This window comes from Phycodurus eques, chromosome 3 (assembly GCF_024500275.1).
Source record: "Phycodurus eques isolate BA_2022a chromosome 3, UOR_Pequ_1.1, whole genome shotgun sequence".
Taxonomy (NCBI): domain Eukaryota; kingdom Metazoa; phylum Chordata; class Actinopteri; order Syngnathiformes; family Syngnathidae; genus Phycodurus; species Phycodurus eques.
Genome location: NC_084527.1, coordinates 22067501 through 22093740, shown reverse-complemented (window position 1 = coordinate 22093740; position 26240 = coordinate 22067501). Strand labels below are relative to the sequence as shown.

The following is a 26240-nucleotide window of genomic DNA, read 5'->3' as shown; positions in this document are numbered from 1 at the left end:
GCTTCTTCCCTCTTGCAATCGACTTCTTAAACACCTAACCTACAATTCCATTGCAACATGCTGCCAATTTTTTGTCTCTTTGTCTTGAGTTTGTTGTCACATTTCTTTCAGGCCAATTATACATACTCGTGCACTCACTGTAGTAGTTTCGCCAAGCTGCACTATTTGCATATCTGTTGTTGACCAATAGTGGCCACTTATGCTAGAGTACCATCTGCACCACTTGCAGGCTGACTGAGGAGTATCTGCAATATTTGCACAATCAACATTGTCCCAGATTATCACGGTAGTAGTCACTTTAAACTGCATACATTCCTTGAAGTCTATGCGCCCTTTGCACAATGGTCATTGCGCCGGACTATTGCTATATTAGTCATTCAAACTGCTCTAATTGTCTGAGGACGCTGCATCTTTTTGCACAATTGTCAATAAAAAAATTTTTAACCAACATTACCAGATAACTAGCAACCCTTTATTGCTCAGTGACTGTTTTTCTCAATGTCTTTATGTCTCAAAAGTGTTCTCTGTCAATTGGCTGTCTGTTGTCTCACTAGAGTGGCACAAACTACCGGAGACAAATTCCTTGTTTTTTGGACATACTTGGCAAAATAAAGATTATTCTGGTTATGTTGTAGCTAGACAGGATTAGTAAAAGTCAAATAAAAAAGATAGCTATGTTAGGGCTAGAAAAAAACAACAACCTGTTAGCTGTACAGTTTGAAGAAAAGACATTTATTGTATTTTTAAAAACTTTCTTACTCGCTTAAAATAATCAGTTAACTGCAGTGCAGCGTGTTGCATAAAATATTTGAAATCAAATTTTATCAAAAAGTTTACATATGTTGAATAAAAACAGCAAACCACATTCTTGTATTTATTGACGCTTTGTACATGTACATGAATCCTTCTGCAGTTCAAGTACATTTTAATAAGTTAAAAATTTTTATTAAAGGTTTTTATGTCAGATGAACAACTCGAGAGCGCCTTCTTATGGCAGCATCAGCATCCTGCATCACGGAATGCTCAACACAAGAATAAGTTAACACTTTTTCTTTCCACCTCTCTCTTTTTTTGGGGGACTTTAAGGAACCCAAATGAAACTTTACAACAGAGGAGCTCAGCCACTGACAACCATAAAACTCCACCTTATATTGCATTGAATATTGAGCATGACTGCAATATTCCAAAGAAAAACAATACGATCATATGAGCATCGATAAGTCCCCATGTCCTCTGCAAAGCAGTTTCAGTTTCTTTTTGTGAACAACGCGGTTACCGTGATGACTATGAGCGGTCATTATGGTTGCGCGTGGCCGCCTCCATGCGCCGGTACCATGGCTTCACCTTGGTGTTGGCCATCATGTCGTCGAAGGCCTCCAGGCCCTCCATCACACGCAGGACGCCAAACACCGCCTGCCAGGGACGAGCAGGCGGCAAAACTAGTGAGATTTTTTTATTTTTTTAAACAAACGTTCATTATGGGGTTCTTACAGTATATAGTGAACCCCATTTATCACAAGGGCTACGTTCCAGATGCACAAAATCTGCAAAAAAGAGACCATATGTGAATGGGAGTGCAACTGGTTGTTCATTTATATTGCATGTGCCCTACGTGTTTTCAGAGAATGAATCAATGGATGGATAGATGTGCAATAATTAATCGACAACTAATCGATTATCAAATTAATTGTCAACTACTTTGATAATTGATAAATCTGTTCAGAGACATCGTTTAACTTAAAAATTGCCCAAATTCTCTGAAATTCAGCCTCTAAATATCCTAAGATTTCTGTAGTCCTCCATGAAAGCAGACTGATTATCTTTGTATTTAATTCAAATAAGACATTTGCAAACATCTGCTTTTACGTTGCTTTAACGTTGGAAAAGGATGATCAACATTTTTGCCAACTTTCAGATTCCAGGGTTCAAACACCGGCCCCGACTGTGTGGAGTTTGCATGTTCTCCCCGTGCCTGGGTGGGTTTTCTCTGGGCACTCCGGTTTCCTCCCATATCCTAAAACATGCAGGGTAGGTTAATTGAAGACTAAATTTCCTGTAGGTGTGAATGTGACTGCGACTGGTTGTTTGTTTATATGTGCCCTGCGATTGGCTGGGGACCAGTTCAGGGTGTACCCCGCCTCTCGCCCAAAGATACCTGGGATAGGCTCCAGCACACCCGCGACCCTACGGAGGATAAGCATTACGGAAGATGAATGACTGACTGAATGAACGTTTTACCCGTCCCACGCATTTAAAACATATTGAAACACACTTTTTAAAGTATTTCCTAGCAACTGTTGTCACTTTCTTTGTCATGAAATGAGAGACTATCGTATCACATCACTCTGAGGAAACACACACACACACGCAAGGGCATGGGTGTGTTTTTGGTTCAATTTGACCCCAGGCTGTATTAATTGTCTAAAACAAATCAGAAATCTATTTAACACTAACCAAATAAAGTGACTGACAGCGTTGAAAAAAACTATGTTCAAAATGATTTCCTGGAACTTTAAATTGCTCAGGTCAAACCGACCCAGAAGAACATCAATGTGTATAACAACAATGTGCCCAGGACGGCACAGACTGAAATATGGCAACATGTTAATTTATTATTTTACTTTTTCCAGTTGTCTAAGGTCAAGCCATTAAACATAAACAAGCCCCCCAAAATATGTCACTCCATTCAAGGATTTTATTTAAAAAAAATTAAAATAAAATAAAAAACCTTTGGAAACTTGAAGGTAACAGGAGGGTTAATTCTATTTAGTTTTTTTGTGTCAGTTATACAGTAAACTTCAACTGGGAGTGACCCAGCATGGTTGCCCTCTTATTTGAAGAACTGTGTGAGCAAGAAAGTCTTTATTTCTTCTCCTCAAAGTGATGTTATAGGAGATACTCCCATTTTGTGACAGCTAGAGAATGAGAACAAGTGCGAAAGAACACTTCAGAAGTGTTTTTTAATAAGTTTAAATGTGTGTGGTAGCGGTAAAACTATTTAAAAATTTATTTTTTACATGGTCTCTCTACATCGTGAATTTTCACTGTCTGGAACGTATCCCCGCCGTAAACGGGTTTGACGTAGATTGTCAGGTGAGGATGCGGCGGCATTGCCATGTTTCCTCACCAGGTCGGCCAAGTTGGGCCGCTCTCCGCCCATGAACTTCCTCTTCTTGCCGACAGCCGCCACCCAGTCGTTGACGGCCTTGTACAGGTCCTGACGCACATCGTCCTGAAGATTGTGTCTGCAATTACATTTACTTGCATGTTATTCATGATGAAAACTGCTGTGTACAATAGAAATGAATACGACCACTGGATATAATCAAGTCCAAAAAGTCAGAAATGATCCGCAATCCCAAGTGACTCACTCACCGGCTCTTGAGGCGCTTGGCGATGACAAACATGGCGGCGGCGCCAATGTACTTAGCGAAGACTCCCTCCAGAGCGCCAAACTTGCCCTCTCGCACGATGTAGTCGAAGGAGGCCAGGGCCTCGCTGGTGCTGCGGTACACGTTAGGCGAGATCAGGTGCACCAGCCAGTCGTCGGCCCACTGACGCCACTTCATCTCTTCCCTGGAACAGAAATCCACAAAAACACCACCATGCTACAGACATGTTCACAGCAAAATCAAAAGCTATAAAATGCGTACGTTGCTTTGTTTATGTGTGTATCTGTGTGTGTGCATGTGACTGTGTGTGTGTCTGTGTGAGTGTGTGAATATGTGTCTGTTACTCTGTGTGCACGCATGTGTATGTCCGTGTGCGAGGATTTGTGTGTGTGTGTGTACGTATATGTGTTAGTGTGTGTGCATTTGTCTGCGTGCATTTTCCACATATACATTTGTGGCGGGCCACTACAATTAAATTTTGGCCGCCGCAAATAGATTTTGCCTTCGATGCTGCTGATCCACAATACCGATTTCCTTTCTGATACAATATTGAAAAAACAGTGCCTCAAATGACTTTGGTATCAATAGTATAAATATTTAATTTTGACAATCGATCTTTTGGTATCAGCGGCATCGAATTTTGAGACATTATCGATATTTCCACACACCAGTGACGCTGCTTCACCCGGCGTATAATGGAAATCTGTACTTCTTTGCAAAATCCAATCCTTCCGATTCTTTTTGCTGATGAGTGGTTTGCATCTTGTGGTATGGCCTGTATTTGCTTCTCTCGAAGTCTTCTTCGAACAGTGGATTGTGATACCTTCACCCCTGCCCTGAGGTTGGCAGTGATGTCACCGACTTGTCTTTGGGTGTTGCTTCACAGCTTTCACAATGTTTCTGTCATCAACTGATGTTGATACCCTTGGCCAATCCGGTCAACGTCTGCTGCTCAGTACACCAGTCGTTTCTTTCTTTTTCAGGACATTCCAAATTGTTGTATTGGCTATGCCCAATGTTTGTGCAATAGCTCTGATTGATTTTCCCTCTTCTGTCAGCTTCAAAATAGTTTGCTTTTCTCCCATAGACAGCTCTCTGGTCTTCATGTTTGTTTAACAGCAAATGGAGTTTTCACAGGTGAAACTCAAAGCCAAAAACAAGCACTATTTAATGTTTAAGGAATCAATCTAAAAGGCAACACCTGAGCAACTAGAAACACCCAAATGTCTTGTGCGGAGCCGATCAATGACATAATTGATCGGATCGGCTAATTATGACAAAGCCGATCAGCATAAAATGCTAATTATCGACCGATACCGATCAGATCGGTGTAAGGTCTAATGTAAATACCATGAAATAAAAGCTGAAAAAATTCTGAACTTTTGTCTCATAATCATCTTTTGATCTGAAACCCAAATGTCTTAAGTATACAACAAAGGAATTGACCTTGCCGTGCCAATACTTTTGGAGAGGACTGTCTTTATGCATTTGTTGAGTCTCATGTCAACCACTAATTCGATCGATCACCACTAAGACAATGTCAGCGTCCCACTTCACTTCATACCGCCACGGGACTCATGCTATAAACCCACAAGTTTTTCATTAAAATCATTTTTAAAAACTTTCAACAAAAGTATTGAGTTGTAATTTTATGAACAATACTGTGCTGCATGTCTTGAAAAGAACTACATTGTTACAAAAAAAAATACAAAAACACATTCTGCTCATTTGCTAAGAAATAACATGTTATATTCAGGTATTTTATATATATATATATATATATATATATATATATTTCTTGTATTTCCCCCTTAATCCAACCCCCCCCCCCTTTCAGGGTATTCAGACCCCCTTACATTTTTCACTCTGTCATATTGCAGCCATTTGCGATAATCATAAACAATTTTTCCCCCCTCAATGTACACATAGCACCCCATATTGACAGAAAAAAAATGAATTGTTGATTTTTTTTTGCAATTTATTAAAAAATAAAAACTGAAATATCACAGAGCCATAAGCATTCAGACCCTTTGCTGTGACACTCATATTTAACTTGGGTGCTGTCCATTTCTTCTGATCATCCTGAAGATGGTTCTACGCCTTCATTGGAGTCCAGCTGTGTTTGATTATACTGATTGGACTTGATTAGGAAAGCCACACCTGTCTATATAAAAGACCTTACAGCTCACAGTGCATGTCAGATGAGAATCATGAGGTCAGAGGAACTGCCTGAAGAGCTCAGAGACAGAATTGTGGCAACCCACAGAACTGGCCAAGGTTACAAAAAAAAATTCTGCTGCACTTAAGTTTCCTCAGTGCACAGCGGCCTCCATAATCCTGAAATGGAAGACGTTTGGGACGATCAGAATCCTTCCTAGAGCTGACCGTCCGGCCAAACTGAGGACTCGGGGGAGAAGGGCCTTGGTGAGAGAGGTAAAGAAGGACCCAAAGATCACTTCGGCCGAGCGCCAGAGATGCAGTCGGGAGATGGGAGAAAGCTCGAGAAAGTCAACCATCACTGCAGCCCTCCACCAGTCGGGGCTTTATGGCAGAGTGGCCCGACGGAAAACTCTCCTCAGTGCAAGACGCACGAAAGCCCGCATGGAGTTTGCTAAAAAAAACATCTGAAGGACTCCAAAATGGTGAGAAATACGATTCTATTGTCTGATGAGACCAATATAGAACTTTTTGGCCTTAATTCTAAGCGGTATGTGTGGAGAAAACCAGGCACTGCTCATCACCTGTCCAATAAAGTCCAAACAGTGAAACATGGTGGTGGCAGCATCATGCTGTGGGCGTGTTTTTCAGCTGCAGGGACTGGACGACTGGTTGCAATCGCAGGAAAGATTAATGCGGCCAAGTACAGGGATATCCTGGACGAAAACCTTCTCCAGAGTGTCCGGAACCTCAGACTGGGCCGAAGGTTCACCTGACAATGACCTGAAGCACACAGCTATAATAATGAAGGAGTGGCTTCAGAACAACTCAGTGACTGTTCTTGAATGGCCCAGCCAGATCCCTGACTTAAACCCAATTGAGCATCTCTGGAGAGACCTGAAAATAGCTGTCCACCAACATTCACCATCCAACCTGACAGAATCGGAGAGGATCTACAAGGAGGAATCCCAAAATCCAGGTGTGAAAAACTTTTTGCATAATTCCCAAAAAGACTCATGACTGTATTAGCTCAAAAAGGTGCTTCTACTAAATACTGTGCAAAGGGTCTGAATACTTGTGGCTGTGTGATATTTCAGTTTTTCTTTTTTAATAAATCTGCAAAAACTTCAAAAATTCCTTTGTTTGCTGTCATTTTGGGGCGCTGTGTGTACATTAATGAGGAAAAAAATGAAGTTAAATGATTTTAGCAAAGGGCTACACTATAGCAAAGAGTGAAAACTTTAAGGGGGTCTGAATACTTTCCGTACCCACGGTATGTTAATTTAAGTACAGCATTTACAAAAGGAATATGAAATTATGGAAAAACAAAAACAGAATACATGCATGCCTGTTGTTTTGCTTTGCACGTTTCCATTATGTCTTTGAAAATTAGATAAAATAAATATTTGACCTATTTCGTGAGACACTGCTTGTTGCAGACAAACTTCATATTCACAGTAAAATTATTTGCAGATATAACTTGAGTCACTGTCAATCATTATCATACACAAAGCTACGGTATGCCAATTACATAAGACTACACTACATCATGGACGGTTCAGTGCTATCAATGGAAAAGTTATTGTCGAGCCCTGTAAGTGTTTGATGTTTTCATTTTGTATTATTTTTTTATTTATTTATTATCCTATATATGTATTTTTTTCATGTGATTGTATTTTTTTTTTTTAATTGAAATATTTTATTTTACTATAAATTATTCAGCCAGTGTTTGTTTAACTTTAACCCCCGCTTCACCCTCCAAAACCCCGGGCCAGCTGCCAGATACCCACCACCACATTCTGGTCCTGTGGGAAACCCTGGTGTGTGTTTATTACTGCGTGCGTGCGTGTACATGTCAATTTGTGTATGTTTGTCAATGTTTGTGTGTTTGTCTGTGTTCACTTGTGTGTGTGCGTGCATCTTAATCTGTGTGTGTGAGGAAAAACGTGAAATTTTTTTTTATAAATAAATTAAAAAAAACTAAATGAAGATAGCCACGTTAATTAAGGGTTGAAAAAAATAATATAATTGAATAAAAAACCTACATTAAATACTTTAAAAAATATCCAATTAAAACTTTAAAAATGGGGTTAGAAAGAATATAAAATAATTATACACAATATATAATAAAGAATAAACTAACAATGTTGGGTGAAGAGGGTTTAAAATTATTTTGTATTTTAAAAATTATCTTAAAAGCACTTAAAATCGACTACTAAATACAGCCTTCTCATACAAGTCGTCATAATTTATTGATAAACATTTAACACTTTTTAAACAGTTCAGTAAGTGGCAGACATCAAGAAGTCACTTTACCTAAATAAAAAAAAAGTTAGCTTAGCATTGCTACATAGCCCAGCGACACTTAGCTTACTTCTGCATGCCTTTGTCGGGGTAGACGGCGGCCGTCTCGTCCTCGCTGAGCATGAGCCAATACTTGTTGCTGTACTCTGTCACCTCCTTGCCGCTGTCGTTCACAGATTTCAGCTCGGGGTAACAGCGCAAAATGTCTGACATGCTAGAACCCCTAAAAAACAATTTTTTTTTTTTTTAATTCTCAATTGTTTGATGAGCTAACATTGGAAGGTTATGTCATGTAGTTGACTTGAGGTCCAGATTATTGTCAGGATAATCTTCGACGTATTCGTTAAAGTGGTTGTCAAGGTAGTTGTCCAGGTAGTTATCAAGATTTTTGTTAAATTGGTCGTCAAGGTAAGTGACAGGATAGTTGTCAGGATTTCTGCTAAGAAAGTTATCAAGGTTGTTAATGTGTCAAGATAGTTATTGATATAGTTATTACGGTAGTTGTCAGCGTAGTTTTCACAGTAGTTGTTGATATAGTTGTTAAGGTAGTAGACAATGTAGTTGTAAAGATAATTGTAAAGGTGGTATTTGGGTGGTTATCAAGGTAGTTGTCAAGATATTTGTGAAAGTAACCATTATGGTAGTTGTCAATGAAGTTGTCAGGGTAGTTATTTATATAGTTATAAAGGTATTCATTAAGGTAGTAGTCAACGTAGTTGTCAAGGTGATATTTAAGGTGGTTATCAAGGTAGTAAAGATAGCTGTCAAGGTGGTTGTCAAGATAGTCGTCAAGATAACGGTTAAAGTAGTTGCCAATGTTTTTGTCAAGGTTGAAGTTGTCAATTTATTTCTGAAGGTAGTTGTTAAGGTTGTCAAGATAGTTGTTCACATCGCGATGCTTACTTGCTGACTAAGTAGGTCTTGAGTGAGCTGATGATGACAGACGAGTCGTTCAGTTGCTGCAATTTAAAAAAACAAAAAGGTTGACATCACATTAACAATTGATAATGAATGATGACGTTTGCCGGTTAGCATTAGCGTAGCATGGTACCAGGTGCTCGTCCACCATGAGGATGGGAACCTTCCTGTAGGTCGACCACTTGATCTCCCGTCGCATGACGGGGTTCACCTCCACCACGCGGTAGGCCAGGCCGTGGTAGTCCATGAAGGCTCGCACTTTGCTGCAGAACGGACACGTTTGGTACTGGTACAGCGTCAGGGATGGAGAAGCCGACAGCGAAGGACCTCCTGCAGGGGCCGCCTGAGACACACGAGCAAGCACACTTCATTTCTATTGGGGAAGGTGGAGTTTGTCAACACTAACTGGCAAATGGAGCCATCACATTAACCCATTCCCTCATTTGTGTTGTCACGAAAGCAAAACAAAAATAAACGTCAAAGTTACTGTTCCTTTTCAGTAAAAGATTATTCTCTCCACTTTTTAGTCAAGCCAACCCATGTTCTACTGCTTATTACTAAAGCATGGAAAAAGCTAGAAACAAACTTTTTCTGGTGAAATACGAGTGTACACTTTCTTTTAGTACAAAAAACAGAATACCATTGTATTCTGTTTTTTTGTTTATTTGCAAATCATGTTCAACCTATATTTAATTGAATATTAAATTTCAAACTGATCAACTTGTTGCAGCCATAAAATTCTAAGTTAATGATTATTTGCTAAAAACAAAGTTATCAGTTTGAACACTAAATATCTTGTCTTTGTAGTGTATTCAATTAAATATTGGTTGAACATGATTTCCAAATCACCGTATTCTGTTTTTATTCATGTGTTACAACGTCCCAATTTCATTGGAATTGCGGTTGTACATCCGGTGCCACTAAACAAAATATTTTGTGAGTCTTTAAAGATCAGTGAAAATGCTCTAAAATGGCTAGCTATATGGGGAACTCAGCTTTGAAAACAGCATGTCGAAAATAAAATTGTGACCCCAAAAAAACCTGGTACAGCAATGTACAGCAGAGATATATTAATAAACAAATCAAATAAAAACGAGAGCGTTTTTCCACTCTATTTGGCACAACTGTGGTGATTTTCTTATAATGCAATGCTTGTTGCATAATCACAGTATATGACTTACACTTTTTGGGGTCTTTTTAGTTTGCTGCAAAAGCTGCTCTAAATTACTTTTGTAAAGTTCAACTTTGACATTATATTGTCTGTAGTTTCTAGAATAAAACAAATATTCATTTAATTCATACACTGAACAAAAATATAAACGCAACACTTGTTGTTGCTCAATATATCATCTCTATATCTCTATGACATATCAAGATGCTGATTAGACAGCATGATTATTGCACAGGTGTGCCATAGGCTGGCCACAATAAAAGGCCACTCTGAAATGTGCCGTTTTATCACACAGCACAATGCCACAGATGTACTGAGGGCGCGGGCAATTGGCATGCTGACTGCAGGAATGTCCACCAGAGCTGTTGGCTGTGAATTGAATGTTCATTTTTCTACCATAAGGCCTCTCCAAAGGTGTTTCAGACAATTTGGCAGTACATCCAACCAGCGTCATAACCACAGACCACGTGTAACCACACCAGCCCAGGACCTCCACATCCAGCATGTTCACCTCCAAGATCGTCTGAGACCAGCCACCTGGACAGCTGCTGCAACAATCGGTTTGCATAACCAAAGAATTTCTCAACCCGACTGCAGTTCGTCGTCGTAACCGACTTGAGTGGGCGAATGCTCACATTCGATGGCGTCTGGCACGTTGGAGAGGTGTTCTCTTCAGGGGCGAATCCCGGTTTTCACTGGTCAGGCCAGATGGCGGACAGCGTGTGTGGCGTCCTGTGGGTGAGTGGTTTGCTGATGTCAACGTTGTGGATCGAGTGGTCCATGGTGGCGGTGGGGTTATGGTATGGGCAGGTGTATGTTGTTATGGGCAACGAACACCGATGCATTTTATTGATGGCATTTTGAATGCACAGAGATACCGTGACGAGATCCTGAGGCCATTCATCCATGACCATCACCTCATCTTGCAGCATGATAATGCACGGCCCCATGTTGCAAGGATCTGTACACAATTCCTGGAAGCTGAAAACATCCCAGTTCTTGCATGGCCAGCATACTCCCCGGACATGTCACACTGAGCATGTTTGGGATGCTCTGGACCGGCGTATACGACACAGTGTTCCAGTTTCTGTCAATATCCAGTAACTTCGTACAGCCATTGAAGAGGAGTGGACCAAAATTCCACAGGCCACTATCAACAACCTGATCAACTCTATGGGAAGGAGAGGTGTTGCACTGCGTGAGGCAAATGGTGGTCACACCAGATACTGACTGGGTTTCTGACCCCCCCCAGATCCCACACTAAAGCAAAACTGCACCTTTCAGAGTGGCCTTTTATTGTGGCAAGCCTAAGGCACAGCTGTGCAATAATCATGCTGTCTAATCAGCATCTTGATATGCCACACCTGTGAGGTGGGATGGATTATCTCGGCAAAGGAGAAATGCTCACTAACACAGATTTAGACAGACTTTTGGACAATATTTGAGGGAAATGGCCTTTTGTGTATGTAGAAAAAGTTTTCGATCTTGGAGTCCAGCTAACAAAAAAATGGGAGCAAAAACAAAAGTGTTGCCTTTATATTTTTGTTCAGTGTATATTACATAGCAAAATCAGAGAACCTGACGGTTTATATTCTTCTTTTTGACAAAGAATTCCCGTTTACAAGGTCAACTCTGGTCTTCTATGGAAGGCAGGGTTCCCCTTCCTCTCCCCGGACATGAGGCCTCTCACCTGGGCTTGCTCCTGGGCCAGGTGTCGCTGCTGGTCCCAGTAGAATTTAACGGTATGATAGAGCCCAACACCGCCGCCGACCAGGAAGGCGCAGCTCAGCGCACGGCTTCCGCCTCCCCGCAAAGACCACAGCAGTCCAGAGCGGGCTCCAGTCTTGCCGCCGCCGAAGTAGGACCTCCGGGACACTCGAGAGCCGGTGTTCCCCGGCAGGAGGGCGCCGTTGCCGGGTCGGCGGAGAACAGGACTTTGCACAATCGTCCAACCGACCTTACCCAGCGATCTGGCGCAGGCGGCCGCCATGTTGGCTTTACATAAAGTCCCATAATGCATCGCGCGAGATTAGCTAGCGTGGGTACACTTTCCCCACGAGTACCATCTGCCAGGCTATCAGCACCGGCCTTATGTGACGTCATATATATTTACGATGTTTTGTTTTCACTCAAATTAAAGCATTAAGAATTACAGAATTAAATTACACATAAACACATTTTAAATTGAAATTGTGAAATACTTTATATTTAATCTATTTCAGTATTTATTTAATAACCAATTAACAATTGAAAATGCAAATGATTACAAATTCAATTCAATAAGAAATGTTATTGAATTTTAAAAAAATTCTACAAATTTAATAAAAACCAAATTGAATACTTAAAAAAGTACCACTTAAATTACTAAATATTATATTTCACAATGTAATAATACAATAGATGTGTACAGATCAAGGTTTCCCTCTAATAAACACCTGCCGCTAGTACTCCCTGTACTATAAAAACACCCATGACGGTAATGCGAGGCAATACTGTATTTGGCAATATTCTGTAGTTGAATATGCCCGTGGGTACTATACAAGCACATGCAGTAGTGTCGTACTCTGCAGTTGAGTAAATACACTGTGTGCTGATTTATTAGGCAAGTCTTATTTTTGATAATTTTTTTAAATAGAGAAATCTGTCTTCAGATATTTCTTGGCCCAGTCTAGACACTTCAACTTATGTGTCTTGTTCAGTGGTGGTCTTTTTTCAGCTTTTCTTACCTTGGTCATGTCTCTGAACACTGAACATCTTGTACTTCAAAATATTCCAAGTAGGTTGCAGTTCTGAAATACGACAGAACTTGAAGAAAATGGGTCCCTGGTAGCTTCACGTTTGGTTCTTCTTAAATGCTTGGCAGTTAATTTGCGTCTTTTTCTCTCAACACATTTCTGATCGCAACGAAATGTTTGATGGTTCTGTGATCACGCCCCAAAATGTTAGATATTTAAAGAGTGCTCTATATCTTTGAGAGACTTTTGATATATTTTTTTTACTTTTCAGAGTCAGATAAATCTATTTTTAGGCCCATTTTGCCAAAGAAAAGAAGCTGCCTAATAAATATGCACACCTTTTTATAGGGTGTTGAGCTTCTTAGCCCACACTCACACTCATTACACGGCACCTGCTATGCTTAAATCCATAAAGCATTCATTTTTATCCAGCTGGGAGCTAGGAAATATGCCTAAAAGTCACGATATGGTCAAAATACTTACTTGCCTAATAATTCTGCACAGTGTAGATGCCCATAGCTGCTGTATGAGGAAATGCAGTAGCCTGGTACCCACTATAATTGAGTAAATAAACACCCAAGTTCAATAAATGAAGAAATACAACAGCCCGGTGCTCTTTGTAATTGTTGTTTGTAACAAAACAAGGAAATACAGGAGCCTGGAACTCTCTGTACTCCAGTAAATAAACACCCATGCACAATACAACTATAGTAGTTTGATTCCCTCTGTAGTTGGGTCAATAAAAGGCCACGGCTGCGATATGAGGAAATACAGTCGCCTGATAATTTCTGTTGTTGAATGTGGCCATAAATGTGAGGATATCCAACACGGGCCTGGTACTCTCTGTATTTGAGTGTGGCTATGAAACGAGAAAATACAGCAGCCTGGTACTTTCTGTAGTTGAGTAAATAAATGCCTTAGCCACTACACAAAAAATACAATAGTCAGTTACCCTCTGTAGTTGAGTGTTGCCACTGAATGAGGAAAAACAGTAGCCTGGTACCGTCTGTAGTTGTGTAAATAAACACCCCTGCACACTATAAGAAAAACATACATAAATACGTGTAGCCTACAACCTTCTATAGTTGAGTAACTAAAAGGCCATGGCTGCAATACGAGGAACTACAGTAACCTGGAACTTTCTGTAGTTGAGTAAATACACACAAATAAATACACTAGCCAGGCTAACGGCGGTGCGTTCATCGCCCGTGCGGATTTTCCAGCGCCTTCCTCATTGTACGCTTTCGTGCTACGTGTGCGGCGTTCATGGGCATCGTAAACGCTAGGCTACTGGTCAGGAAAGCAGAGATTCGGCTCCGCCTTCCCAGCATACATTAAAGCATCCACGGTCGCGGTGGCATCGCCGCATCCATCCCGGGCGACTGCTCGTCAGCGGGGATGATGACAACGACGACGATGACGACGATGATGATGATGATGATGATGATGCAGGGTTGGTGTGGTGAAGAACCGACGCTGGAGGACATCTTCTTCTGCCCACCGCCGCCGTGTTGTTTTCGGATGACAGCGGGAGGAGACAAATAAACCGCATCGCTCGCTCTTTAGCCGGCTAACGCTAAGCTATCCCTTTAGCTCAACCGCTGGCTGTTTCCCCCCTGTCGGTACTTTTCTCCCCCCCACACACACACGCCGCCATGCGGAGACATGCTGGCGGCGAAGAGGACATTTAAACACCGTAGCTGTCGATTAGCCTCACAGCTAAGCTAGTTAGTTAGTAGTTGGGTTTTTTTCCCCCCCTCCCCTTCTTTCTGTCGATGAGGATGCTAACTGAGGGGAGCGACTGACTGGCCGAGTGAAGGTGCGCCTCAACACGCTCATGAAGGTCATGACGGCGAGAGAATGATCATGCTGGAAAAACAGGTAAGTTGTGAAAAGATGGGACATTTTTGCCACCAAACGCATACCTGACCATAGGGCTCATTTGCATGCGGCTAATTGGGATAATTAGCATCACCTGTGACCTGAGAGGCCACTTACTGCTACTTTTGGAGCTTTTTTGAATTACATTATCTGCAGCTAAATCAGAATTTTGTTCATCACTTGTCACTGTAATCAGTGTGTTGCATCATCGAAAACACTGATGGTAGGTTATTGCATTTTATTTTTTCATTTTTTTATTTTTTAAGAATCTATTATGCCCGGGGAAGAGCAACCTATCAGTAGCAAGTTGACAAGTGGCCGACATATTTGTGGAATAAAAAAAAAGAAAAATGGAATTAGGATTTCAAATGCCCAAAATCCTCCATCACAAATTCAATTGATGACCAAAGTACGTTACCTACTCGACTGGCCGCACTGCTCTTCTAATGAATAATGTTCCATTTGCAATATTTAAATTGAGTTTTTAGGCCAAGTGACACCTGGTGAAATCATGGTAATTTTGACACATTGACTTGGAGAACCCCTCTGAATTTTTTTTTAACTTGTCAGCCAATCGGTGAAGGGGTTCCCTGAGTAGCAGACACAATGAGAGGGTTGAGGAGATCTGCTAAGAAATAATGAAGTTATCCTGTTTTCCTCCAATTTGAAGGCGTTTTGACCAGATTTTCTATAGGCAAAATCACTCTCTAAAAAGGCATTTTTTTCTCTGTCAATTTTCTCCGAAGAGCATCATCCAATTTTTGAAATTCTTGGTGCGTTGTATTCAGGTTGAAGTGACTTCCAGCCAGATTTAGACTATAATTTTTGGGTAATCTTGTCACGTTGTTACAATCAGAGACAGAAGGCAAAACTGACAAGGTGTCATTCATTTGCTCCGCACTCTGGGGCATACCCCCGCAGCCTCGCACTGACTTACTTCAGGGCTTTGTTTAAACTATTTTCGAATATCCACCTCCTGTAAGTAAAACAAAAAAGCCCATCCCTCATTTGCAAATAGAAGCAGAGAACGAGGGCACCTCAGGTTGCTAAGAGGATTCAGAAGCGATGTGGAATTAACAGTCACCTCTTTTTGATTTTTGATTGATTGATTGAAAATTTAAACTTTAATACAGATAAATGTAGTGTTATAGTAACAGTTTCACGAATGAGTCACGCTACCAATGTAGCAGCCGTGGCAAAGGTCTGCTTGTTTGCAATGCTAATGCTAGAAAAATAAACATCTTACAGTGATTCCGCAAAATAGCCGTTACAGTAGATCTGGAATTTGTTGGTCTTTTGTTTTTTCAGGACCTAGCAATTGTCTATGACGAAACATGGGGTTACTTGTCATAAATCTTTCACATGGAGATCCTGCAAAATAGCCACAACAGTGGATCCAGAATTTCTTTCTTTTGTTTGTCACACGGAACCCAGCAATTGTCGACAGTACAACGGAACATGTTGGTATGAGTTATAAAGATCTCAAAGATCTTTATCTCTGAGACAGAGATCCTGCAAAATAGCGGCATCATCAAACAGTAGATTAATAATTTTTAATGTATATTTTTACTATGATCTATGGTGTTATCAGTGATGAACCCCTTTCACACAGAGATCCTGCAAAATAGCTGTGACAGTAGATCTGGAATTTGTTAGTGTTGTTTTTCACACAAAACTCTGCGATCATTTACGACAACAAATGATGGTACTGGTCATAAATAACTTTCATACAGAGATCCCACAAAATAGCGGTGGCACCTAACAGTAGATGCATAATTTCTCCGCCTTTGCCTTTTACACACAACCCAGCGATTGTTTACTATGACACATGGTGGTACCTAATAAAAAGCATTTTTTAAAAACGGAGATCCTGCATTTCACGCATAGTTTCCACAAAATTAGCGCATCAGAGAAGTAAGCCGGCATTTGTCAGCCTGTCCCTTTCACACAAAACCCAGTGAAGGCAGATGGGATATTGTCGCAACTGTGAGTAACTGCAACAACTGCTTTCAACACAACAGGGAGGGAGAAGGGAGAGTCTGGTGTTAGACTTCACACCCTGGTCCCTGCTTTTATTATGAAAGATTTCACACGGCCACCGTCCCGCCTCTAGTACTACCTCAGATCCACCGGTCGACACCCCATTCTTGGTTGGTACCTTTTGTATAAAATGGTGACAAATGACAATCCCGGCTTTGGTGGACAGTGTGAAAGAGGATTTTATTTTTATTTTTTCCCCCCTGGTCACGGAACACGTTTGCCTGGTCACTTGTTGCTAGGCAGAATTCAGACAGCCCGATGGTAAATGCTGAGTCGGAAGCAGTTGTGTTAAATTTAACACTCGGCAACAGAAGAAGAAGAAAAGTGAAACTTTTGTGTGTGTGTGTGTGTGTGTGTGTGTGTGTGTGTGTGCTTGTGATAGTTGTCACAAGCAAATGCTGGGCCTGTAAATTGCAATTACAGAATTTTTAAACATCAATAGTTTTGTCATTTGAAGCTCAAACATGAAACCCTAACCGTGGCTTGAAACCCTACTTGAATCCCCAATGCTTTTTAAAAGCATTTTCCCTGTCTTGAAACCCAACTTTGAAACGCTAACCCTCATTTACAGCCCTAACACAGATTTGAAATCCTAAACCTAGCTAGAAACCCTAACTCAGGCTTGAAACCCAAATTTAAAACCGTAACCTGTGGTTAGAAACCATTTTTGAAACCCTAATCCTTGTTTAATCCCGTAGCGCTAATTTCAAACTCTAGCCCTTGTTTAAAACCATAACCCAATCTTGAAACCTGACTTTAAAAATCAAACTTTGATCTGAAACACTACTTTGAAAACCTAACCCTCTTTAAAATCCGAATTGAAAGTCCAACCCAAGATTTGAAACCCTAATTTAAAACACTAAACCTTGTTTAAAACCCTAACCCAATCTTGAAACCTTACTTTAAAAACTAAACCCTGGCTTGAAACCCTCCTTTTGAAATCCTAAGCCTTGTTTAAAATATAGCGACTCCTCTCTAAGTAACTTATCCTCACCTCCATGGCGGTGAAGATGTTACGCTTCTAACATGTAACGTTTTCACTGAAGGTGGACGAGGAGTAGTTTAAGGACTAACGTGAAATGTTGAGTAGTGAAACGTGCTCACTGCTCAGGTGTACAGTTCACTTCTCGCAGAAGTCTGGTTGGAAAGCAACTAACTAAGAACAGCAAATTAGCAGGTAAATTAAGGTGTGGAAAGATGATAATGGAACAGTTACGCAGGACGCACATGCACGTAAACCAGAAATGAATTGATTACCGCGTACGTCAGCCAGGATGAGGAGATTATAAAGTCAAAAATATATTAAATATCTTTTAATATAAGACATTGTATTTGTGTTCGTTTGCACTAGTCTATATCACCGAGTGATTATATTTGTTTATTTGAGACATTTTACATGAAAACGTAACATTTTAAAAGAAGCAGAAATAGGACTAAATCTAATACACGCTACCCTGTTTTACATTTCACATTTATATAACCCCTTTAAGAAACACTTCTATTATGCTTTTTACACTGAAGTTTTTATCGCAATATATACCGTACTGTGTAAAGATTCCATTCGTACCATGATAGACATTTTAGGCCATATCACCCAGCCCTCAGTCTCCATTTGAAGCTGTTATTCTATGACAAATATATGAACAACAATTTAATTGCAGCCCTTACCGTTGTTTGAAACCTGAACGCTTGTTTATAACCTGAACCCTGGCGTGAGCTCTAATTTGAAACCATAACCCTGAATTAAAACACTAACCCAGGCTTAAAACCCTAGTACTGCAGCCTACCATTACTGTTAAATGTCAGTATTTTTTTCTATAGCCTAAAAAAATCTGTATATTTCTTAAATATTGTTTGTTTCAACCCTTCTTTTGGGTTGTTTTTGTAATAAAATGACATAAAACAAACACATTTATTTCCACACATTTCACATATTTTACTGTATCAGATTTAATTCTAAAGCCCAGGATATTAAATGATGAAGAAAACAAAAACAAAGAAGTAAAAAAAATAATAAAAAAATCCCTTAATTTAAAGCAAGTCACTTGTTGCTAGGCAGACTTCACTTGCATTAAATTAGGCATTTGTGATTGGCTGGATTGGCGTAAAAGATCTGATATTCGCACTGTTGGCATTGGCTTGTCAGTGAGTCCGCCTCCTTGTTGCCATGACAACAGTGTTCATGAGTAGGACATCCTCCGCTATGTGCTAGCGTCATTAGCACATGAATGCTCGCGCAATGGCCGCTTTGTTCCCACGCACAGGCGTCAAAAATGGCCGCCCACTGCAAGTGTCCGGTGCCAAGTCAAGCAAAGGGCGGGCGAGGCGGCGACCGATCAGACCAGTCAGCAAAGCACTCATGTTAAAAATACACAACGGAGCGCACGTTACCACAGAGACAAGCGTTTGCAGGCGTTAACCCTAACCCTAACTTCAAATCCATCCATTTTTAACACCGCTTATCCTGGTTAGGGTTGCAGGGCGCTGCAGCCTATCCCAGCTGACTTCGGGCGAAAGGCAGACTACACCCGGAACTGGTCGCCAGTCAGTCGCAGCGCACATATAGACACAGACAACCGTTCGCACTCACATTCACACCGTCGCTGAGTAGGAACTGAACCCTCGCTGCCTGCACCAAAGTCAGGCGAGTGTACCACTACACCATCAGTGTCTCTAACTTCAAATCCCCATCATTATTTAAAACCCAAATCCTGTCTTGAAACCCTAATTTGAAACTTTAATACTGATTTAAAACCTACCCCAGGCTTAAACCATTACCTTATCCTGAAACGTTCGCTTGAAACCCTATCACTGGCCTATAAATCTGGCTTGAAACCCTACTTTAAAGCCCAGCCTTGAGACCCTTACACAGGCTTGAAACCATAACCTTATCTTGAAACCCTAATTTAAAACGCTAACACTGGCTTCAAACCCTACTTTGAAACCGTATCTTGAAACCCTAACCTTTCTTTGAAGTCCATAACCAAGGCATAACCCTAACCCTACTTTGAAATCCTACCTTGAAACCCTAACCCTGTTTTACAATCCTAATCTAAAACGCTGACAGGAAACCCTACTTTAAAAGTCATAAACCTGACTTGAAACCCTAATGTGAAACCTTAAATCTTTTTAGAAATGCTACTTAGAAACCTCAACTTGAAATTTTAACCCTTGTTTGAACCCCTAACACTGGCTTGAAACCCTAACCCTGTGTTGTAAACCTACTTTGAAACTTTAACTGTGACTTGAAACCCTATCTGAGAGTTGGAAACCAAATTTTAAACTCAAATAATGGCTTAACACCCAGGCTTGAAACCCTAATTTTATAACCCTAACCCTATCTTGAAACCCTGACTTAAAACCATAACACTGGCTTAAAACCATAAAACCTGCTTGAGCCGTACTTTGAAACTTTAACCCTTCTTTGAAATCCCTGACTCAGACTTGAAACCCTACTTTGAAACCTTAACTTGTAACCCTATCCCTGGCTTGAAACCCTACTTTGAAAGCATTAGAGTGCATGTGGAGTGCTGCATACAGCAAGGCAGCAGTGAAGTAACGAAAGTGTAACACTGGGTGTAAATCAGCTTGACTGCTTGGCCACACAAAGCCCAGCTTTCACTCTTACTTCCTACACTGCAGCAATGCGGGAAAAATGGCAAATTTCATCAACATGTTCGCCACAATCGATGCTTAACTTTTTTTTTTTTTACAGTTGTATGACACTCAATCAAGTAAAAAAAAAAATAAAGTCAGGATGTTTGTTTTTTTGATTAAACTACACATTAGGTTACGTCTATTACCTGCATGAGGCTTTGTGTAAACAGGAAGCAGACCACATCACCACCGCGTTTGATTGACTGGCGGTGAGGCGCCATGGCAACAGAGGAGACACTTTTAGGAGAGCGTAACATTCCAGCAGGTGGCTGTGATCAAGAGAGAGAATGGGGAATAGGGTAGAGAGAGAAGAGCAAGGGATTGAGGAAAGAAAGGGAGGGAGTGGAGAGACTGAGACACAGGGAAAGAGGGGGATGGTGGGAGAATGAGAAAGCGATCAAGGGAGTTATTGAGAGCAAAAGAGGGAGAGAACGATGAAGGGACATAGAGGGAGGGAGAGGGTGAACGGGGAGAAAAAGAGGAAGGGAGGAGAGGGAGGGAAATAAAGAGGGGGAGGAAGGGATTGAGGGAGGGAGAGGAGGTAAAGAAAGTTGGGTGAGAGGGGTGGACAAAGGGGAAGAGAGGGATATGTAGTAAGGAAGGAAAGAAAGGAGAGAGTGAAAAAAGGGAGAAGGGAGGAAAGGAAAAGATTGAGGGAATGAAAGAGAGAGAAAGGAGACTATACAGAGGAGGAGGGAGTGGAAAGAAGGTGAAATAAAGAGAGGGAGGGAAGGGGAGAAAAGTGATAAAGAGGGGGGAGTGAGTAATAAAGGGAGAGGGAATGAGTGAAAAAGAGGGACAGAGGGAAGAAGGAACAGAGCAGGAGGAAGAGGGATGAAGTAAGGACAGAAAAAGAAGAGAGAGGGAAAAGGGTGAGAGAGAGGGAGGAAGAGAGGAAGGGATCAAGGGAGTGCTAGGGAGAGGGAGACTAGAGAGAGGGAAAGGGCGATGAGGAGACAGAGAGAGCCGGAGAAATGAAGGGTCACTGAAGAGGAATAATGAAGTAGAGAGGGATGGAGTGAGGAAGAAAAGAGATGAGGGAGAGAGACTGAAAAAGGAGAGGGTGAGAGAGAGAAGGGAGGAGACAAAAAGGTGAGAGGGAGAAAGGGGGATGGGGGAGGGAGAGAGCGAGAGCGCTGCAGAGGCACCCTCCCCTGCACCCCTCCCTTCAGGACACCCACAATCCATCAGTGATGGACTCAGACACCGCCGCATGGAGGCAACGTGTGGATGAGTGACGGCCGAGGAGTGGGAGATGATTGAACGTACAGACTGGGACTAGTGGACTACAGGACTAGTACACTGGGACTAGCGGACTAGGACTAGGGTGGGGTTGATACAACAACAACATGGAGAAGAGCTTCAACGTGTCGCGAGCCTTGGCACAGCAGCCCGCCACCATGATGGGCACGTTACACCTGCCCATATACCTCATGGACCACCTGGTGAGGGCGCCACCGCCACTATGTTTGTATGTATGGACTGTGCATGTGTTACACCAAACTGTCATACAAGTTTGTTCATTATGACAGCATGCATGGAAATTGTCACCCATAAAACGCACGGGTAGGCATTTTGGTTTGAACGTGATGTTTTTTGTGTTATTTCCAGGGGTGTTTAATATAGGGTTAGGGTTTTAAATATGGTTACATAATCATAACATTAATACATAATCATAACATTTACAATTAATTTCAGTTAACATTACATTTGACAATTAAAGTCCTGGTTAGGTTTTCAAATAAGATTTCAAGTCATGGTTTCAAACAAGGATTAAAGTTCCAAATTAGGGTTTGTACCCAGAATGAGGGTTTCAAGACAGGATTAGGATTTTAAATTCAGGCTTCAAACTTTATTTAGGGGTTCAAGCCATTGTTAATACAGCAGCTGAAATAAGTATTTAACACGTAATTTTCCAAAGGTGCTATTGACGTGAAATTTTCACCAGATGTTCGGAACAACCCAAGTAATCCATACGTACCAAGAAAGTAGAACAAATAAGATCAGACATGAAGTTGTGTGTAATAAAGTGAAATGACACGGGAAAAAGTATTGAACACATGAAGAAAGGGAGGTGTAAAAAGGCATGGAAAGCCAAGACAACACGCAAAATCTATCAATAATCAAACAGCAATCCAGCCCCTTGTCAGTGCAAATAAATATCAGATGGTTCAGTCCTAATTGGTGACCTACAAAAAGGTCTCATTGCCAAAGAGTGAGTCAAGACACATCTCATGATGGGTAAGATCAGAGAGCTGTCTCAAGACCATCGCAAACTAATTGTTGCAAAACATAACGATGGTATCGGTTACAGGCGCATATCCACGCTTCTGAATATTCCAGTGAGCACGGTTGGGGCCACAATTCGTAAGTGAAAAGCCAATCATGCCACCATAAATTTGCCTCGATTAGGTGCTCCTCGCAATATTTCTGACAGAGGAGTGCAAAGAATAATCAAAAGAGTTGTCCTAGAGCCAAGGACCACCTGTGGAGAGCTTCAAAAAGACCTGGAATTAGCAGGTACTGTTGTCACAAGGAAAACCGTGAGTAATGCACTCCACCGCCATGGCCTGAATTGCACGCTCACCACGCAAGACCCCGCTGCTGGAAAAAAAAAAAGCATGTTAAAGCTCATTTAACATATGGACAAACCAGTTCAATAATGGGAGAATATAGTCTGGTGTGATGAGAGATTGAAAATGAACTCTTTGGATGCCATAATGAACACCACGTTTGGAGGAGAGATGGCACTGCACATGACCCTAAAAACACCATACCAACAGTGAAGTTCGGAGGTGGGAACATCATGGTGTGGGGCTGCTGTTCAGCAAATGGTACTGGTAAACATTTCAGCAGGATAATGATCCAAAACATACTGCCAAGAAAACTCTCAATTGGTTTAAAAGAAAAAAAATAAAGCTGATAGACTGGCCCAGCCAATCACCTGACTTAAAGCCAATTGAAAATCTATGGAAAGAATTGAAACTCAAGGTCCATAAAAGAAGCCCACGGAACCTTCCAGATTTGAAGACTGCTTGTGTGGAGGAATGGGCCAAAATCACACCAGCGCAATGCATGCGACTAGTTTCTCTGTACCGGAGGCATCTTGAAGCTGTCATTGCAAACAAAGGCTTTTGTATAAAATATTAAATAAATACCAGGTGGCGTGTTCAATACTTTTTCCCTGTGTCATTTCACATTATTACACATAACTTAATTTCTGAGTTTATGTGTTCTTCTTTCTTTGTATGCATGGATTTCTTGGGTTGTTCCCAACATCTGGTGACAATTTCATGTCAACAGCACCTTTGGAAAATTACGTGTTTAATATTTATTTCAGCCGCTGTATTAACAATGGCTTGAACCCCTAAATAAAGTGTGAAGCCTGAATTTAAAATCCTAATCCTGTCTTGAAACCCTCATTCTGCGTACAAACCCTAATTTGGAACTCTAATCCTTGTTTGAAACCATGACTTCAAAGTTTATTTGAAAACCTAATAGCACCTTTGGAAATATATTTAGTGAGAAAAATGGTGACGTGTTAAATACTTATTTCATCCGCTGTATGTGTGTTCACGTTAAGGTTACAAATCAGAATTTGGGTTTCAAATTGGGTTTTTAAACAAGGGTTAGGGTTTCATGTTAGGGTTTTCAAATGTGTTAGGGTTTCACCTGAAGTCAATATTTAGGTTTCAAATTGGGGCTCCAAACAAGCCTGCTTCAACCTTAACCTTAGATCGTAAGTTTTAAGGTTAAGGTTGGAAGCAAGGGTTAGGAGTTCGGTGAGGCCATGGAGAAAGACTTCCGGACGGCTTCGAGGAAATTCTGGTCCACCATCCGACGTCTCAGGAGAGGAATAGCAGTGCACCACCAACACTGTGTATAGTGGGGATGGGGCGCTGCTGACCTCGACTCGGGACGTTGTGAGTCGGTGGGGAGAATCCTTCGAAGACCTCCTCAATTCCACCGACACGCCTTCCCATGAGGAAGCAGAGTGTGGGTTCTCTGAGGCGGGCTCTCCTATCTCTGGGTTTGAGGTCACCGAGGTAGTTAAAAAGCTCCTCGGTGGCAGGGCCCCGGGGGTGGATGAGATTCGCCCGGAGTTCCTAAAGGCTCTGGATGTTGTGGGGCTGTCCTGGTTGACACGCCTCTGCAACATCACGTGGACATCGGGGACAGTGCCTCTGGATTGGCAGACTGGGGTGGTGGTCCCCCTTTTTAAGAAGGGGGACCGGAGGGTGTGTTCCAACTACAGGGGGATCACACTGCTCAGCCTCCCTGGTAAGGTCTATTCAAGGGTCCTGGAGAGGAGGGTCCGTCGGGAAGTCGAATCTCAGATTCAGGAGGAGCAGTGTGGTTTTCGTCCTGGCCGTGGAACAGTGGACCAGCTCTACACCCTCGGCAGGGTCCTCGAGGGTGCATGGGAGTTCGCCCACCCAGTCTACATGTGTTTTGTGGACTTGGAGAAGGCGTTCGACCGTTTCCCTCGGGGAGTCCTGTGGTGGGTGCGTCGGGAGTATGGGGTACCGAACCCCCCAATACGGGCTGTTCGGTCCCTGTACGACCGGAGTCAGAGTTTGGTCCGCATATCCGGCAGTAAGTCGAACTCGTTCCCGGTGAGGATTGGACTCCGCCAAGGCTGCCCTTTGTCGCCGATTCTGTTCATAACTTTTATGGACAGACTTTCTAGGCGCAGCCAAGGCGTAGAGGGGGTCCGGTTTGGTGGCCTCAGTATTGCATCTCTGCTTTTTGCTGCTGATGTGGTTCTGTTGGCTTCATCAAGCCGTGAGCTCCAACTCTCACTGGAGCAGTTCGCAGCCGAGTGTGAAGCGGCTGGGATGAGAATCAGCACCTCCAAATCTGAGACCATGGTCCTCAGTCGGAAAAGGGTGGCGTGCCCTCTCCGGGTCGGGGATGAGATCTTCCCCCAAGTGGAGGAGTTCAAGTATCTTGGGGTCTTGTTCACGAATGAGGGAAGAATGGAACGGGAGATCGACAGGCGGATCGGTGCAGCGTCTGCAGTGATGCGGACTTTGTAGCGGTCCGTTGTGATAAAGAAGGAGCTAAGCCGAAAGGCGAAGCTCTCGATTTACCGGTCGATCTTCGTTCCTACCCTCACCTATGGTCACGAGCTGTGGGTTGTGACCGAAAGAACAAGATCCCGGATACAAGTGGCCGAAATGAGTTTCCTCCGCAGGGTGTCCGGGCTCTCCCTTAGAGAGAAGGTGAGAAGCTCGGTCATCCGGGAGGATCTCAGAGTAGAGCCGCTGCTCCTCCGCATTGAGAGGAGCCAGATGAGGTGGCTGGGGCATCTGATTAGGATGCCTCCCGGACGCCTCCCCGGTGAGGTGTGCCGGGCACGTCCCACCGGGAGGAGACCCCGGGGACGACCCAGGACACGCTGGAGAGACTACGTCCTTCGGCTGGCCTGGGAACGCCTCGGGATCCCCCTGGAAGAGCTGGATGAAGTGGCTGGGGAGAGGGAAGTCTGGGCGTCCCTGCTAAAGCTACTGCCCCCGCAACCCGACCCGGATAAGCGGTAGAAAATGGATGGATGGATGGATGGGTTTCAAAGTAGCGTTTCAAGTTTGGGTTAGTGTTTCAAATTAGGGTCTTGGACGGGGTTAAGGTTTTTTAAGTAAGGCTTCATCCCGGGTCAAAGATTCAAATCAGGGTTAAGGTTAGCGTTACTCGTTTGTGTGTGTGTGTGTGTGTGTGTGTGTGTGTGTGTGAGAGAGAGAGAGAGTTAGATGTTTGGACGTGTCTGGTCGTGTCTGCAGCTATCCGCCGCAATCTGCCTTTATTGCTCTTGTGTCAGCTTGTTGTCGAATGTGAAGACCGTCTCAAGTGTCACCTCTGCTTATTTAAATTTTGTTTTGTTTTGTTTTTTTGTAGTTGCTCTGTGTATTTCCCTTGTGTAATGTGGCAGTTATCATGAATAACTGGCAAGAAGGAACCTTTGCATCAATCATAGGACATTTTCAC

The 26240-nt window shown here is 42.2% G+C and overlaps 2 protein-coding genes across 3 annotated transcripts in view; one reads left to right on the top strand and one right to left on the bottom strand.

Annotated features, from left to right (window-relative positions):
- Window positions 1-861: 861 nt before the first annotated feature.
- Window positions 862-12164, bottom strand: ptgesl (prostaglandin E synthase 2-like). 2 transcript variants are annotated; one of them, XM_061672607.1, is made up of 8 exons: window positions 11633-12164; window positions 8905-9114; window positions 8757-8812; window positions 7924-8076; window positions 3376-3576; window positions 3128-3245; window positions 1492-1544; window positions 1293-1413 (listed from the first exon to the last, which is right to left on the bottom strand). In XM_061672607.1, exons 1-8 carry the CDS (start codon window positions 11960-11962, stop codon window positions 1389-1391), a joined length of 1146 nt encoding a protein of 381 aa, XP_061528591.1. In that variant the 5' UTR covers window positions 11963-12164; the 3' UTR covers window positions 1293-1388. The 2 variants fall into 2 exon arrangements, with proteins under 2 accessions (XP_061528590.1, XP_061528591.1); XM_061672606.1 differs by lacking the exon at window positions 1492-1544 and having other exon boundaries at window positions 862-1413.
- Window positions 12165-14030: 1866 nt separating this feature from the next.
- LOC133400147 (ral guanine nucleotide dissociation stimulator-like) overlaps window positions 14031-26240 on the top strand; it is a 42425-nt gene continuing 30215 nt past the window's right edge. Inside the window, exon 1 of the mRNA XM_061672466.1 lies at window positions 14031-14558. Coding sequence (XP_061528450.1) covers window positions 14538-14558 — 21 coding nt within the window. The 5' untranslated portion in view covers window positions 14031-14537. The remainder of the gene's footprint in view (window positions 14559-26240) is intronic.

Excerpts from the sequence above, each read along its gene's own strand:
- ptgesl (XM_061672606.1), bottom strand. The coding sequence starts at position 11,962 with ATGCATTATGGGACTTTATGTAAAGCCAACATGGCGGCCGCCTGCGCC. Across the intron at positions 8,813-8,904 it reads TCATGGTGGACGAGCACCTG|CAACTGAACGACTCGTCTGT; the intron begins GTACCATGCTAC and ends TTTAAATTGCAG. Across the intron at positions 3,577-7,923 it reads CCCGACAAAGGCATGCAGAA|GGAAGAGATGAAGTGGCGTC; the intron begins GTAAGCTAAGTG and ends TTTCTGTTCCAG.